The sequence below is a fragment of the Rhipicephalus sanguineus genome, chromosome 1, assembly GCF_013339695.2.
Source record: "Rhipicephalus sanguineus isolate Rsan-2018 chromosome 1, BIME_Rsan_1.4, whole genome shotgun sequence".
In the NCBI taxonomy this organism is placed as follows: Eukaryota; Metazoa; Arthropoda; class Arachnida; order Ixodida; family Ixodidae; genus Rhipicephalus; species Rhipicephalus sanguineus.
In genome coordinates, this window is record NC_051176.1 from 11,042,925 (window position 1) to 11,057,565 (window position 14,641).

The 14,641-nt window shown below is 44.0% G+C and overlaps 1 protein-coding gene and 2 non-coding genes across 3 annotated transcripts in view; 1 reads left to right on the plus strand and 2 right to left on the minus strand.

The window, feature by feature from the left end:
• Positions 1–14,641, minus strand: part of LOC119389414 (papilin) — a gene marked incomplete in the record, with an annotated part of 1,122,639 nt that overhangs the window by 713,731 nt on the left and 394,267 nt on the right. The window contains 2 exon segments of the mRNA XM_049412048.1: positions 4,887–5,075; positions 6,816–6,869. Coding sequence (XP_049268005.1) covers positions 4,887–5,075; positions 6,816–6,869 — 243 coding nt within the window.
• Positions 12,689–12,760, minus strand: Trnak-cuu (transfer RNA lysine (anticodon CUU)). The gene has a single exon. It is a non-coding gene; the product is annotated as a tRNA-Lys (tRNA).
• Trnap-cgg (transfer RNA proline (anticodon CGG)) lies at positions 12,948–13,019 on the plus strand. Its single transcript has one exon. It is a non-coding gene; the product is annotated as a tRNA-Pro (tRNA).

Sequence of the window (14,641 nt, forward strand, 5' to 3'; positions counted from 1 at the left end):
CCGAAACAACTTATTGGGGTTGTTTTAGGTGCTTAAAGTGACATCTGTTTATAGACTGCGCTGTCAGTGGTTTTTGCTTGTCGCTTTCATAATTAACCGGAGTCTCTGCTGTGCTTGCCGACCAGCTAGGGTGCTGCAATCTAATTGCTAGCACTTCAACAGGAAGCCTCCACACGATGGCGCAAATACCGGTGTGTTCTACCTTATCCGTAAACGCATTACGGTATTCGCTATAGCGGATCGCCGGACAGGTGTACAGCAGCCAGGACTGTTAGCTACATACTCACTAACGTGCAGTATTTTAACATTTCTTCTTCTACGACATAACATGTGCTGAGCTAGAAACGTTTCAGATGCATTGTATAGTATCAACGTATCACAGGACACCACCGCTATTCACACTATTGCCACTTACAGCTCCCATCCCATGGCAATTATTAACAACAAAAAAAAAGAAGTGGGGAAGACCTAAAAAAAGGAAAACAAATACATATCTAAGTAAAATAGAAAGGCGGTTACCAAACTTATCACAATGAATAACAATAGAGACATGATACAGGTAGCACACCTAATAGCCATGACAATTAGGCATCGATTATCGTCAACTTATCTACCAAGGCTAGACAATAGAAAACTCATTGACTATGGAAAATATCATAAAAGAGCTCGTTGGGAAGATCATGATAAAAACGGTGCATTTGGAATAACAATACTTCTCGAATCTCCTTTCTAACGTCTTCAAGAGGCTTTATGTTGATTTCCGTTCTAACTGAAACTCAATTTCGCTAGTTTACGAAGTAGTGAGCAGAAATTTTGTTACTCTGTACTCCAGCCCCCCCCCCCCCCCCCCGTGTTCTTATATATATCTCCTCAACATCGCCTTGACATAGCAATAAACTCGAGTAGAATGTAAATAATCAAACAGCAGCAGAAATGGCGCAGACAGTTAAAAGTAGCAATATAGCCAATAGCTCATTTCGGCAGCACGTTACAAAAGGCATATTGCTGTAAACAGACAGTAAGAAATAGAGAGACCTCAGTAATGTGTGTCATTCAAAAGAAGGACAGCTGAGGAACCCCAGTGATTTTAGAAACTATTTGAATAAAGATAGCGGGAAGAAAAAGATACGGTACGCCAAGATGTTTTCTCTTCGGTAAATTCTTTTTTTTTATTACATGTAGCATCAGGTGCGATAATTGTTAGAATCTCTTTCTCGTATAAGTCAATCTCATCTAATATGCAAGTCAAAATTAGATCCACGAGATCCTTCAGATCGCTGATACGTGAAAGGCACGAGACGCAGAGCAACCCCATTCTTCGATTCTTAAGACATCGTAACGAAGCACCACGCAAGAGAAACTTCGATAGCGACTCTACAGCGGCAACAAAATTTGCGTGAAAGACGCCGCACGTATTGGAGTACGCAGCACAGCAAGTTTCACGGCACTGACACAAGCGACCGTGCACATACCTAAAAAGGAATAAAATCTGAAAAACAAAAGGTCAGCAGGGTGTAGACGTTTGCGCGCTTAGTTTTGTCCGAGACGGCGTGAGCGCCACCATGTGACTGTGCTCCACCAATAGGGATGCGGAGACACCTTCGCCTGACCTCGCTAGAATTAACGCATTTATTAACATTGCATGAATGAAAGAAAAAGCGTGTTAGAAAGGAAAATTATCATCGTGGACTGCTTTGTGTACACTCCTGTTTGCGCCAGTGGCAGTGCACTCCAGTGAATATTCCAGCGCTTCCCAGTGCGCACCAGCATCACAGCGGCGAAGCCAGATCCCCTACCAGTGCGACCCATCTCTTTCCCAGTGCGCTTACAGAAGCAGAGCACTGCACAGGCTCGGGTCTACCCGAAAACTCGTAAAGTAGTTTTCTCGGTTGGCCCGGGCCGGGCTCGGGCCTGAAGCTCCGAGCTTAGGGTCGGGCCCGGGTTTGAGTTGGCGGACTCGTCTCGGGTTGGGCTGGGCTTGGACTTGGTTTTGTTCCTAGGACTGTTCCACATACGTTGTACATATATATATGTTCCACATATATATAGAAAACACACTTTGCATTATGTGGGGCAAACTATTTGGAGAAGTTTTATGAGGGACAGTACTGAACTTGTTTTGCTTCTTGCATATGGGGCTACATGATAGACTAGGCGCTTGTATAGTTGGCATCTCACTATTCTGTGCTTTAATTGCATTCGCTTTTATTTTATACTCAAAACGTTATTTTGTAATCGCAGTAATAAATGTAATATGATAAATTTACATCTATAACTTGTCATTGGAAGAGCGATCACAGGAGCTCCAAAGCAGGGAACGTTCTTGAAAGTTCCCGCAGTTCACTTAAACGGAAAGTCTGCGCGGAGTTGTTACAACGAATCACTATACAAGTCCTTTTTCCGTGGCTCTCTCACGGCTCCCAGTGGTCATGTGACGCGACATGGACAAGCATAGCCTGCTATGTGTGCCCACATTGTTAACGTCTGAGCTTTCGTCGTGTTCCGCTATATTATCACGAGGTCATGACGTCGACGAAGACAGCAGTCGGCGTGTTCAAGATGAAACCCTTTATTTGGCCAAACTTGTGCCAGGGAAATGAAACAAAAGGCAGAGTTGGGCTACTTGGTTTGCATTCATATTGAAACAGCGCAAAAGACACAGAAAGACTTGACAACGCAAGCTGCTTTATTCAAGTGAAACATAGAAAGACAGAAGAAGAAAGAACAAAACATGCGCACGCAACCTATCCACGTGACAAAGGACTACACTTGTAACATCATTATGTCTTCTCCAAGTACGTTAACTCGCAATCAAGTAAAGAAATCGACGGTGCACTGACACACGTGTCACCGTTTTTGCAGATAGCGAAGGATTCAGCTATCTCTCTTATGCGAGAATCCGTGTGTCTAAAAATGGTGGTGGTGCGGCAGCATTCTGGGGTGCAACCACAGGCGGCACAGTGGGCAGACAAACGGGAGAACGGCGCACCCTTTAAAGAGCTATGGTGCTCACGCAGGCCGTTCTCCTCATTTGTCTGCCCACTGTGCCGCCTGTGGTTGCACCCCAGAATTCTGCCGCACGACCACCATTTTTAGACACACGGATTCTCGCATAAGAGAGATAGCTGAATCCTTCGCTATCTGCAAAAACGGTGACACGTGTGTCAGTGCACCGTCGATTTCTGTACTTGATTGCGAGTTAACGTACTTGGAGAAGACATAATGATGGTACTAGAGTGCAGTCCTTTGTCACGTGGATAGGTTGCGTGCGCATTTTTTGTTCTTTCTTCTTCTGTCCTTTCTATGTTTCGCTTGAATAAAGCATTCAGTTGTCAGTTCAGCGCTTGCGTTGTCAAGTCTTTCTGTGTACTACGTCTTTTGCGCTGTTTCAATATGAAGGGAAATGAAAACTCAAACTACAGCAATACACGCTGTACACTGATAGCGGCGAACAGGGTGTCGGCGGGCAGTAAACTGCTCATGGCTGGGACGCGCCGTCTTTTATACATCACACATCGAACTTTCCATTCTGATCACTGGTGTCGCGGAAGCTTCCGCAATAATCTAGGCTGTTCGCGGCCTGCGCGCAATCTTAACAAAGTGATATACTACAATCGCAAAGCTTCTCGAAAACTGCCGGCGCGGTCAGCGCCGAGCGTCCCGTCATTGCTGGTCAAACCCGATTACATCAAAACAAGAAGCGGGCGTGGCAAGATGGTGTGAGAGCTACATGGTACTGTCACAACACTGCTTGCAATGTGCAGAAATACCATAAATCCATTAAACAAGGTGTGGGGTAAAGCATATTCAGCTTGACGATATATCGGGCTTGAAAAAAGACAGTTACAAATTCCGTGCCGCGTGATATCCCCTTATATCGAACCATACACATACAGTGAGTGAGCATCGAGAAGCTTATTCGCGCCTTTATTACCAAACTGTAACGAACCCCGAAAATAGACCGAAATATCTTAGTCCACCTCCTGCCAGTTCTACCCGCATAGTCCAATTGCTACCCTTTACCGCTACAACATCGTTAGCAAGGCATACACCATAATATAATGGGGGAAAAACAGCACAGTAAAAACCATGCGTAACACTGCTGAAACCTGCCAGGAGAATCCCTCAAAGAGGATCTTTATAGATTATATTGAAGAGTGGCACGACGTTCGGGAACAAGAGAAATGAAGCGATCAACTGGGAATCTTTGTTCATTCTACAGAAGTCCACAGAGACGTCCGAAATTATGCTCCAGTGGTGGAAGTCTGACAACTACGACTGCAGACGCCTTCAAAATTCGCGAGGCAGATTTGCAAGGCTTTTTCAGTAGGGTTGTCATGTTTTTTAACCAGGCACTCGCTTCATAGAGTGGTCTGAATGTCGACGCAAAAAGCAAACATTCTAGCAGCCCTTCATTAGCAGGGAAATGACAAACTTTGTATAGAGTACATAGAACCCCGCAACGAAAGCATAAATTGCTCTTTCTTTCTTCATTTATTAAGGAGATATATCCTTTATCTCTGCTCAACTCAACTACGAAACCTAGCCCTACAAATGCTATCCGCTGTCTGCTGAAAATATAGTCAGGAAAACTAGTTAAAAATTCTTATTTTTGTCAGACAGTCATTCGGAGTGAGACTTGTTGAACTGATTACAGTCGGTTTACCCGATTTTTCGCCTGAAGTCCTCTTCACTTCACTTGTAAGGCTCGTGCAGAAAGCTTGGATATTCTTAAAACTAATATCATGGGAGTCTGAGAGGCACGTTCTTGCGGTATGTTTCAAACGTGAGAAAAGCTGCAAAAGCGTGTCCCTTAGAAAGGCGATGTTTGAAGCGAAACTTCAGCCAAAGCGAAACTATTCATACTTGATGAGAATTTGCCTTACCACGAGCATCTTCTAAGGGCTTCTCGCACCGCTCCACGCACTCTTCTTGCGTCAGGAAGTGGTTCTCGTTCCCTCCGCAGCCAGAGAATAAGAACGATTTGCAACTCCGTGAATGCCGGTCGTAGTAGTATATTGTCTGCTGGTCACCGCAGAAGCCCTTCTTTGGATCGAGGAAGCACATTTCCCTACCTGGACATGCGGGCAAAAAGCGCATTTCAGATACAGACGCACATCTATCGCAGTAATTCATTCAGCAAAAGAATGGAATGATGTATTGGCACGGCTCTTCCATGACGTACTTCTATAGTGCCGGGGCTGCTGAACAGGCAGAATTTTGCGTATGTACATATTTCTTTGCTGGCTCCTGCTCGGCATTTCATGTTTCCATTCAAAGAGTGAAGTGTCAGTAGATATGACGCGATTACTAGGAGGTATGACGTATTGCTACGACCACTACTGTTAGGGGAGCGGACGACTCTGAAGACTCTACGACCTTCCGGTCGGAAAATAACGCATATCGCAATAACGAGCTGAAAGGTTGGTCAAGCTGATGATGGATGACCACCTGAAGGCACGAAATAATGAAATAATGGTGTAACTACTTGCAATCATGAACGTGTTGCTTGCACTAAAATACAATTTCACCTAATAGTGATATCGAGCATCTCAACGTCTTTGCGTTGCGCCGCTTGTGAACCGTGAAACCGAGAAACAACCTTATTAGGCTACTAAAGCAAAAAAAAATAAAAAATTTAGGCACATTCGCTTTGACAAGCCTGAAGGAAGAGCGCAGCTGAGTGGACTTGCTTGTTTCTCTTTCTTCTCTTTATTTTTTGTCTTTTTTGGATCCGTTTATGCCTATATGTTGATATATATATATATATATATATATATATATATATATATATATATATATATATATATATATTCTTCCCTTTCTTTCTCTGTCTCTACCTCTCGCTTCCTCTTTGTTAATTTCTATGCCATGCTTTACTCTCTCCCCCCTCGCTTTCCCTCCTACTCACCCGCACTTGCCTATCACACCCCTTTTGCTATATATCCTAGACAAGGCTACGTTACGCTCTGCTAACGTGTCTGGATAGCCAGGTGGTTACGTTGCTCGCCTTCGGATCGTGGGTACGCGGGTTCGTATGCCGCCCCTTGAACAATTTTTTCGCCAAGAATTTCTCTCTTTCGCTTTGTACTTATTCTCTCAGCCATCAAGGTTAACTGCATCCAACTCTGGACAAACATGTGCACATGTTCTGGCACCGAAGAGGAAGAAGAAGTGGAGCGAAATGGCGCTTCATTTTCTGCTGATGTGAAACGGCATAACGAAAAGCTTAACAGCTCCTTTGTAAAAAATATATAAAGAAAACTACCTTTCTCTTCAGACACAAGTCAATATTTGGTAGGAAGCATTAGTGAAGGCACATAAAATGAACCCAGAAGTATTTCCAAGAGAGTTAGTTTTGCTCTTGTTTCCTGAAGAAGCGTATAAACATAGCTCATAAATAATCAGAATAAAGACGCATTAGCGAAGGAGGACAAAGAAAGGAATAACTGCACATGCTTGCACACTTTTTTGTCGCCACGAGGTTCCATTGTGAGGTGCACTGAATAGCTAAGCGATATGAAATGGACGCCAAAAGCATGGCATTATAGCTCGTATACCTCACCTCAAATGCCTATTGATTCGCCATAGTTATAACATACCTCAAAAGACCCGCATTTCACCGACTTTACACTTTAAAGGTTGGTGGAGAGCGAAAAAATGACGGCTTCGAGAGGCTACATTTCTACATCACTTAAGGCAATCTATTAAAGCTGTAAATACGTTGTCATTTTTATGGTACCATCATCATTCTGTTTTAGCTTTCCTGATGCTTATTTTTCATTTGTGGCTAAATCACAGGTAGCGTCGTTCACCTGACGGAACTTCTGTCAAGCTTGGATCTTCTGCAGATGGTAGAGGGCACGCTTCTGCAAATATAAAAAACAAGAGGGACGAAGGTTAGTGATTCAGCGAATTAAGTTTGCGAAATGATTCAGACGTCATTAACTTGAATGTTATAAAACCATTATTAAAAACAAGCAGATATACATATTTTATTAAGGTTGTGTCAAAGAAAAAAAAAACGAGCTCAGAATTCCCTTCTTTCATTTACTATGAATAGGACATACCAAATTCGCTGTCGTGCGTTTTGCGATTGCCAAACAGGGCTACACATTTATGTTTGACGATGAATAATCCAAAAGCGGAGTTCATGGAGACACTAATAGGCGTTCAGCATAAATAGCATTACAGGTATAAAAACACTTCGGAAATGCGTGGCGAAAAAAATAATATTTTTCTAGTAATTAAACTTTGGTTTCAACTACAAGAAAAACTTCAAGTGACGCGATATAATGTGTTTTAAATGCGAAGCATTCCTTAGCGAACTTAGGCGACTTTGAGCGTATCTATCTATCTATCTATCTATCTATCTATCTATCTATCTATCTATCTATCTATCTATCTATCTATCTATCTATCTATCTATCTATCTATCTATCTATCTATCTATCTATCTATCTATCTATCTATCTATCTATGCGCCTACGACTTTGTGCTCTCCTAGTCGCTTGGTTAATCGAATGTACACCAAAATTGGTATGGCGTAATACGACTGTATGACGAACATCATTGACAAGTCATAACATGAAAGTCGTGACACGCATGTCATGTACAGGATGATTTACATGCCACGCTCATGGTGCGCTCGCGGCCGTTTCGCTATCTTGATCTACCCCGAAATTGGTTTGCGTGACGTGACTGTGTGACGAACATAACACACGAATTAACATGAAAAGCATGACACGCATGTAATGTACAGCATGACTTACGTGCCATGCTCATGGTGCGCTTGCGGCCGTTTCGCTATCTTGATCTACCCCGAAATTGGTTTGCGTGACGTGACTGTGTGACGAACATAACACACGAATTAACATGAAAATCATGACACGCATGTAATGTACAGCATGACTTACGTGCCACGCTCATGGTTTGCTGGCGGCCGTTTCGCTAGCTTGATATACATCAAAATTGGTATCTTGCGACGTTACTGTGTGACGAACATAAATAACACGAGTTAACATGAAAATCATGACACGCATGTCATATACAGCATGACTTACGTGCCACGCTTATGGGGCACTGCCGGCCGTTTCGCTAGCTTTATCTACCCCGAAATTGGTATTGCGTGACGTGACTGTGTGACGAACATAAATAACACGAGTTAACATGAAAATCATGACACGCATGTCATATACAGCATGACTTACGTGCCACGCTCATGGGGCACTGCCGGCCGTTTCGCTAGCTTTATCTACCCCGAAATTGGTATTGCGCGACGTGACTGTGTGACGAACATAAATAACACGAGTTAACATGAAAATCATGACACGCATGTCATATACAGCATGACTTACGTGCCACGCTCATGGGGCACTGCCGGCCGTTTCGCTAGCTTTATCTACCCCGAAATTGGTATTGCGTGATGTGACTGTGTGACGAACATAAATAACACGAGTTAACATGAAAATCATGACACACATGTCATATACAGCATGACTTACGCGCCACGCTCATGGGGCACTGCCGGCCGTTTCGCTAGCTTTATCTACCCCGAAATTGGTATTGCGTGACGTGACTGTGTGACGAACATAAATAACACGAGTTAACATGAAAATCATGACACGCATGTCATATACAGCATGACTTACGTGCCACGCTCATGGGGCACTGCCGGCCGTTTCGCTAGCTTTATCTACCCCGAAATTGGTATTGCGTGACGTGACTGTGTGACGAACATAAATAACACGAGTTAACATGAAAAACATGACACGCATGTCATATACAGCATGACTTACGTGCCACGCTCATGGGGCACTGCCGGCCGTTTCGCTAGCTTTATCTACCCCGAAATTGGTATTGCGTGACGTGACTGTGTGACGAACATAAATAACACGAGTTAACATGAAAATCATGACACGCATGTCATATACAGCATGACTTACGTGCCACGCTCATGGGGCACTGCCGGCCGTTTCGCTAGCTTTATCTACCCCGAAATTGGTATTGCGTGACGTGACTGTGTGACGAACATAAATAACACGAGTTAACATGAAAATCATGACACGCATGTCATATACAGCATGACTTACGTGCCACGCTCATGGGGCACTGCCGGCCGTTTCGCTAGCTTTATCTACCCCGAAATTGGTATTGCGCGACGTGACTGTGTGACGAACATACAAACACGAGTTAACATGAAAATCATGACACGCATGTCATGTACAGCATGACATACCTGCGACGCTCATGGGACGCTGGTGGCCCTTTCGCTAGCTTGATCTACCCCGAAATTGGTATTGCGCGACGTGACTGCGTGTCGAACATAAAAACACGAGTTAACATGAAAATCATGACACGCATGGCATGTACACCATGACTTACGTGCCACGCTCATGGTGCGCTGGCGGCCGTTTCGCTAGCTTGATATACAACAAAATTGGCATCTTGCGTTGTGACTGTGTGACGAACATAAATAACACGAATTAACATGAAAGTCATGACACACATGTCATGTACAGCATGACTTACGTGCCACGCTCATGGTGCGCTAGCGGCCGTTCGCTAGCTTGATCTACCCCGAAGTTGGTATTGCGCGACGTGACTGTGTTACGAACATAAATAATTGGAGATAACATGAAACCATGACACGCATTTTCCTCAATGACATACAAGACGATGTATGCAGCTCTTTGCTGGCTGCTTCGCATTACATCGATTCCCACAATGCGTAGGATCTGCCGGCTTTTTCATTTGTCCATTCACACAATTACTACTGCATTACAAGTTGGGGAAATACATGGCTCATCTACATTCATTACAAGTGCTACAAAATCAAGCTATTAGAATAATTACGTTTAGCGGATTTAACCACAAAGCCGCCTATCTTTTACAATCTAACTGTATTTTTTCTTTGAGATATTGCCATCTTCAAGCACGGTTACGCGGCATAGGCTAAAAAAAATTTCTTGTCTTGAGAACATTTTCACATGCACAATCTTGCGTAGCCGCTTTGATACAACATAGTCTCGCTTTCATTTTTTTTATTGAAGAATATAGTTTGGGCAAAACATATGGTGTAAATATATATATAGGAAAATTGACAACCACCCGTTTGTAGCACGAAGCTACAAGAAAATACATACGGACTTCTCAGAAACAAAGCTTCTTAGATGCCGAGAAATTCGTCGTGGACCGCGGATCGAACCCGGGATCAACGCCTTTCCGGCGGCGGTCGCTCTAGCGACTGAGCTAACCAGGAATCTAACCATTGGCAGCGCGAAGGCGAATTCATCATCGACAACAAGAAGGATATAGGCATTTATTGCAAAGCAGTTCTGCTGAATATATATATATATATATATATATGGTGGGGTGAAATTCAACAGATCCGGTGAAAAATGTAGTAGAAAACGAGGTCGACACACGTGCGAAACACAAGTTTTACTAACGTTTCGGCAGGAGGGCCTGCCTCTGTCAGAGTGAACGGCGAAGGCACTCTGACGAAGGCAGGCCCTCCTGCCGAAACGTTAGTAAAAGTTCTGTTTCGCACGCTTGTCGACCTCTTTTTCTACCGTATATATATATATATATATATATATATATATATATATATATATATATATATATATATATATATAGTGAAATCAGTTGCAAATTGCTGACAGCCACCTTGCGCACTACACACAATATTTTGTTTTGTAATTAACTAATTTGTTAATTAGGACGATTTAACTAAATTGCTAAATATTGACTTTAGGCAAGAAATGCTGCTTGCAAAGTTTGAGAGCGTCTTCAGAAACCCCAATTGCATATTTGCGATAAAGGAAGTCTCACGTATACCATTTTTTTCAAGCTGCAAAGAAAGCCCGCGACATACAAAAAAGAACCACGTGACTAGCGCCCGCGCGCGCCGCGAGAATGCTGCCCTCAGCCATGGTTCGAGCGAACGAAATCAGCTGCGGCCGCTACTCGCCGTCTCCGGAGCAGTGGTAGGCCGATAAGTTAAAGGTGGTTTTTTGGCCCGCGCTCCATTGCGCGCTCACTACAACTTGCACCGTCACGCGCGCCCACTGGCTGGCAACGGGCAAGAAACCACCGCCCGCTTATCGGCCTACCGCTGCAACGGAGTCGGCGAGTTGCGGCCGTGCCTGATTTCGTTCGCTCAAACCACGGTCGAGGGCAGCATTCTCGCGGCTCGCGCGGGCGCTAGTCACGTGGTTCTTTTTGTATTTCGCGGGCTTTCTTTGCAGCTTGGAAAAAATGGTATACGTGAGACTTTCTTTATCGCAAATAATGCAGTTCGGGTTTCTGAAGACGCTCTCGAACTTTGCAAGCAGCATTTATTGCCTAAACTCAATATTTAGCAATTTAGTTAAATTGTCGTAATTAACAAATTAGTTAATTACAAAACAAAACATTGTCTGTAGTGCGCAAGGTCAGCAATTTGCGACTGATTTCACTCGCCTGCCTCTAATATTGTATTTTTTAACCCTTGGCTAAAGATAGCTGGGACACCCGGTATATATATATATTATCACTTTCCGTTTCCTCGCCGAAAGTTCGGCCAAATGAAGAGTCTCATCTGCGCCACGTCGACTGCCGCCTTTGTCGACGTCAGGACCCCGTGACAATACAGTGAAACCTCGGTGATACGAATCTCACGGGACCACCAAAAATATTTGTATCACCCGAAATTCGTATCACCAGAAAGCATGGAAAATTGGCATGCGGCAAAAGAAAGCTGGCGTTCATTTTCATTTATTGTTTTTCAGGGCCGCGGTAACGTCAGGAAGAACCCTGAATCATTGTCAGTTAAGTTTTTAGATGTCGGCAGTCATACCAGCACTCGTAAATATACGGTCCGTAAGCGCGTATTTAATTAATGAACCAGGTACGTTGTGACCCGCGACAGCAGTGGCCCCTTCCAAATTTAAGTATGCTTTTTTGCATGACACCGGAGTACTACAGCGCAAGTGACAAAAGAAGCGCTTTGACGCGATGGATCAAGGCCACAAAATTACAGAACCACGGTCCTCTGTTCTGATTTTGTTATCGCCTAGGTGCTGGGGATGTTTTTTGGGAGATTTGTAGATTTACGACCGTGCCCGCATAAGTGCGACCTCAACTGTCACGCATGTTGACGTTGTGAGGCCTGATCCTTCGCCGAGAGCGTCCTCGCCTTCTTTCGGTCCTCGTCCACCTTTAGAAAAGTGTTTTTCCTACACCGTAATTCTGACGATTTGGCGGTGCGGCGTGCATGCCCACGCTTGCATTCCCGCGCTCGCCCGTGCTTGCTGCGTCTCCCGCGACAGCGCGGACAGCACCTCTTCGTGCCTGGGCGGTAGCGTACGGTCGTATCAAACATCGCTGAGTGAAAATCGGCTCGCAGCAATCGTACTCCATTACATTGCAGGCAATGGGCCTTGGCCGGGACCAACGAAAAATTCTTATCACCCCGAAAGTCGTATGAGCTGTGATCGTATCACCGAGGTTCCACTATATATATATATATATATATATATATATATATATATATATATATATATATATATATATATATATATATATATATATATATATATATATATAAACCGACAGACTATAACGCCAAGGAAAGTATAGGGGGTGTTATCTGTAGTATTTAGAATATAAATGTGAAGAAAGTAAAGTGGACGAAAAGATAACTTGCCGCCGGCAGGGACCGAACCTGCGACCTTCGAATAAAGCGTCCCATGCTCTACCACTGAGCTACGGCGGCGGTCATCCTCCCGTCCACTTCCAGCTCGGGTCAGCTGCCAGCTCGTAAAAAGATCACGTGCTACGTGACGCCAGAAAGGCAGAAAAAGAGTGTTCCACACTCGCCGCCATGGCTGCGATTGGCGCTGACTAACACTCCAAGGTTTCAGTGCACATATATACCCCATAAAGTGGACGGGAGGATGACCGCCGCCGTAGCTCAGTGGTAGAGCATCGGACGCGGTATTCGAAGATCGCAGGTTCGGTCCCTGCCGGCGGCAAGTTATCTTTTCGTCCACTTTACTTTCTTCACATTTATATTCTAAACACTACAGATAACACCCCCTATACTTTCCTTGGCGTTATAGACTGTCGGTTCTCATTAATATTGTGTCTAACAAAGAAAACGAGCCCTTAAGATTCATCTTCTTTCCTTCATTCATAGCAAGGGTCTCGTTCTGGCAGACTTGATGCGTTCAGGTAGTATGCGAGGGATTATTGGTCAGCTGCCAGCTCGTAAAAAGATCACGTGCTACGTGACGCCAGAAAAGCAGAAAAAGAGTGTTCCACACTCGCCGCCATGGCTGCGATTGGCGCTGACTAACACTCCAAGGTTTAAGTGCACATATATACCCCATAAAGTGGACGGGAGGATGACCACCGCCGTAGCTCAGTGGTAGAGCATCGGACGCGTTATTCGAAGGTCGCAGGTTCGGTCCCTGCCGGCGGCAAGTTATCTTTTCGTCCACTTTACTTTCTTCACATTTATATTCTAAATACTACAGATAACACCCCCAATACTTTCCTTGGCGTTATAGTCTGTCGGTTCTTACTAATATTGTGTCTAAGAAAAGCAGCCCTTAAGATTCATCTTCTTTCCTTCATATATATGTATATATATATATATATATATATATATATATATATATATATATATGACCCTACTCAGTCGTCAGTCAGAAGTATGCCCACTGAACCAAGCAACAATGTTATAAACCTATCCTCTATTACTCTTTCTGGGGCTCAAATAACTGCCTTGTCGAGGGGTCTTACTTTTTGCCCAACCTCAGGTGGATTTAATGAATTCCAGCTTCTAAAAGATCTGGACAACTTTGCCCGAAACATGCGCCTAAGAGAATACTTTCACGGCCGTGAAAATTCCAGCAATACTACACTACCTATGTCATCGCACAAGAGATGGACACCACCACCGCAACGAAATCAATGTCTCGATATGTACATCAGTGCTGTGCAACGTGAGGTCCTTGAGGCGTACAAGACCCGTGTTCCTTACCGACATAACTTGACAAAGAAGGAAAAAGTAGCGCTTGAACAGCTGTCCAGTAATGCTGACATTGTTATTAAACCTGCCGACAAGGGAAGAGCAATCGTTGTCCTTAATAGGAAGGATTACATAGCGGAAGCTACCCGACAGCTCTCGGATGACAGTTTTTATAGAGCCCTCCCGACCGATCCAACAGATAACTTTAAGTCCATCTTGCAGGATAAGCTTACGACACTAGCAAAGGAGAAAAAACTAGAGGAAAAAATTGTTCGGTCACTTATACCGCTCAGTCCTGTGGCCGGCAGATTTTACATGCTCCCGAAGATTCACAAGCAAGGTAACCCGGGCCGTCCGATCATATCCGGTATAAACAGTATAACCGAAAATTTGTCTCTCTATGTTGACTCCGTTATTAAACATATTCCCGAGACATTTCCATCATTTGTCAAGGACACTAATAATTTTCTTCGAGACATATTAAGTCTTATCATTCCGCAAAGTGCAATACTTGTAACACTGGACGTCGCTTCACTTTGTACTAACATACCGCATGCCGATGGAATTGCCGCAGTGCTTAAGGCTTATGAGGGTTCTTCTGTCGAGAGACTCATCAATAAA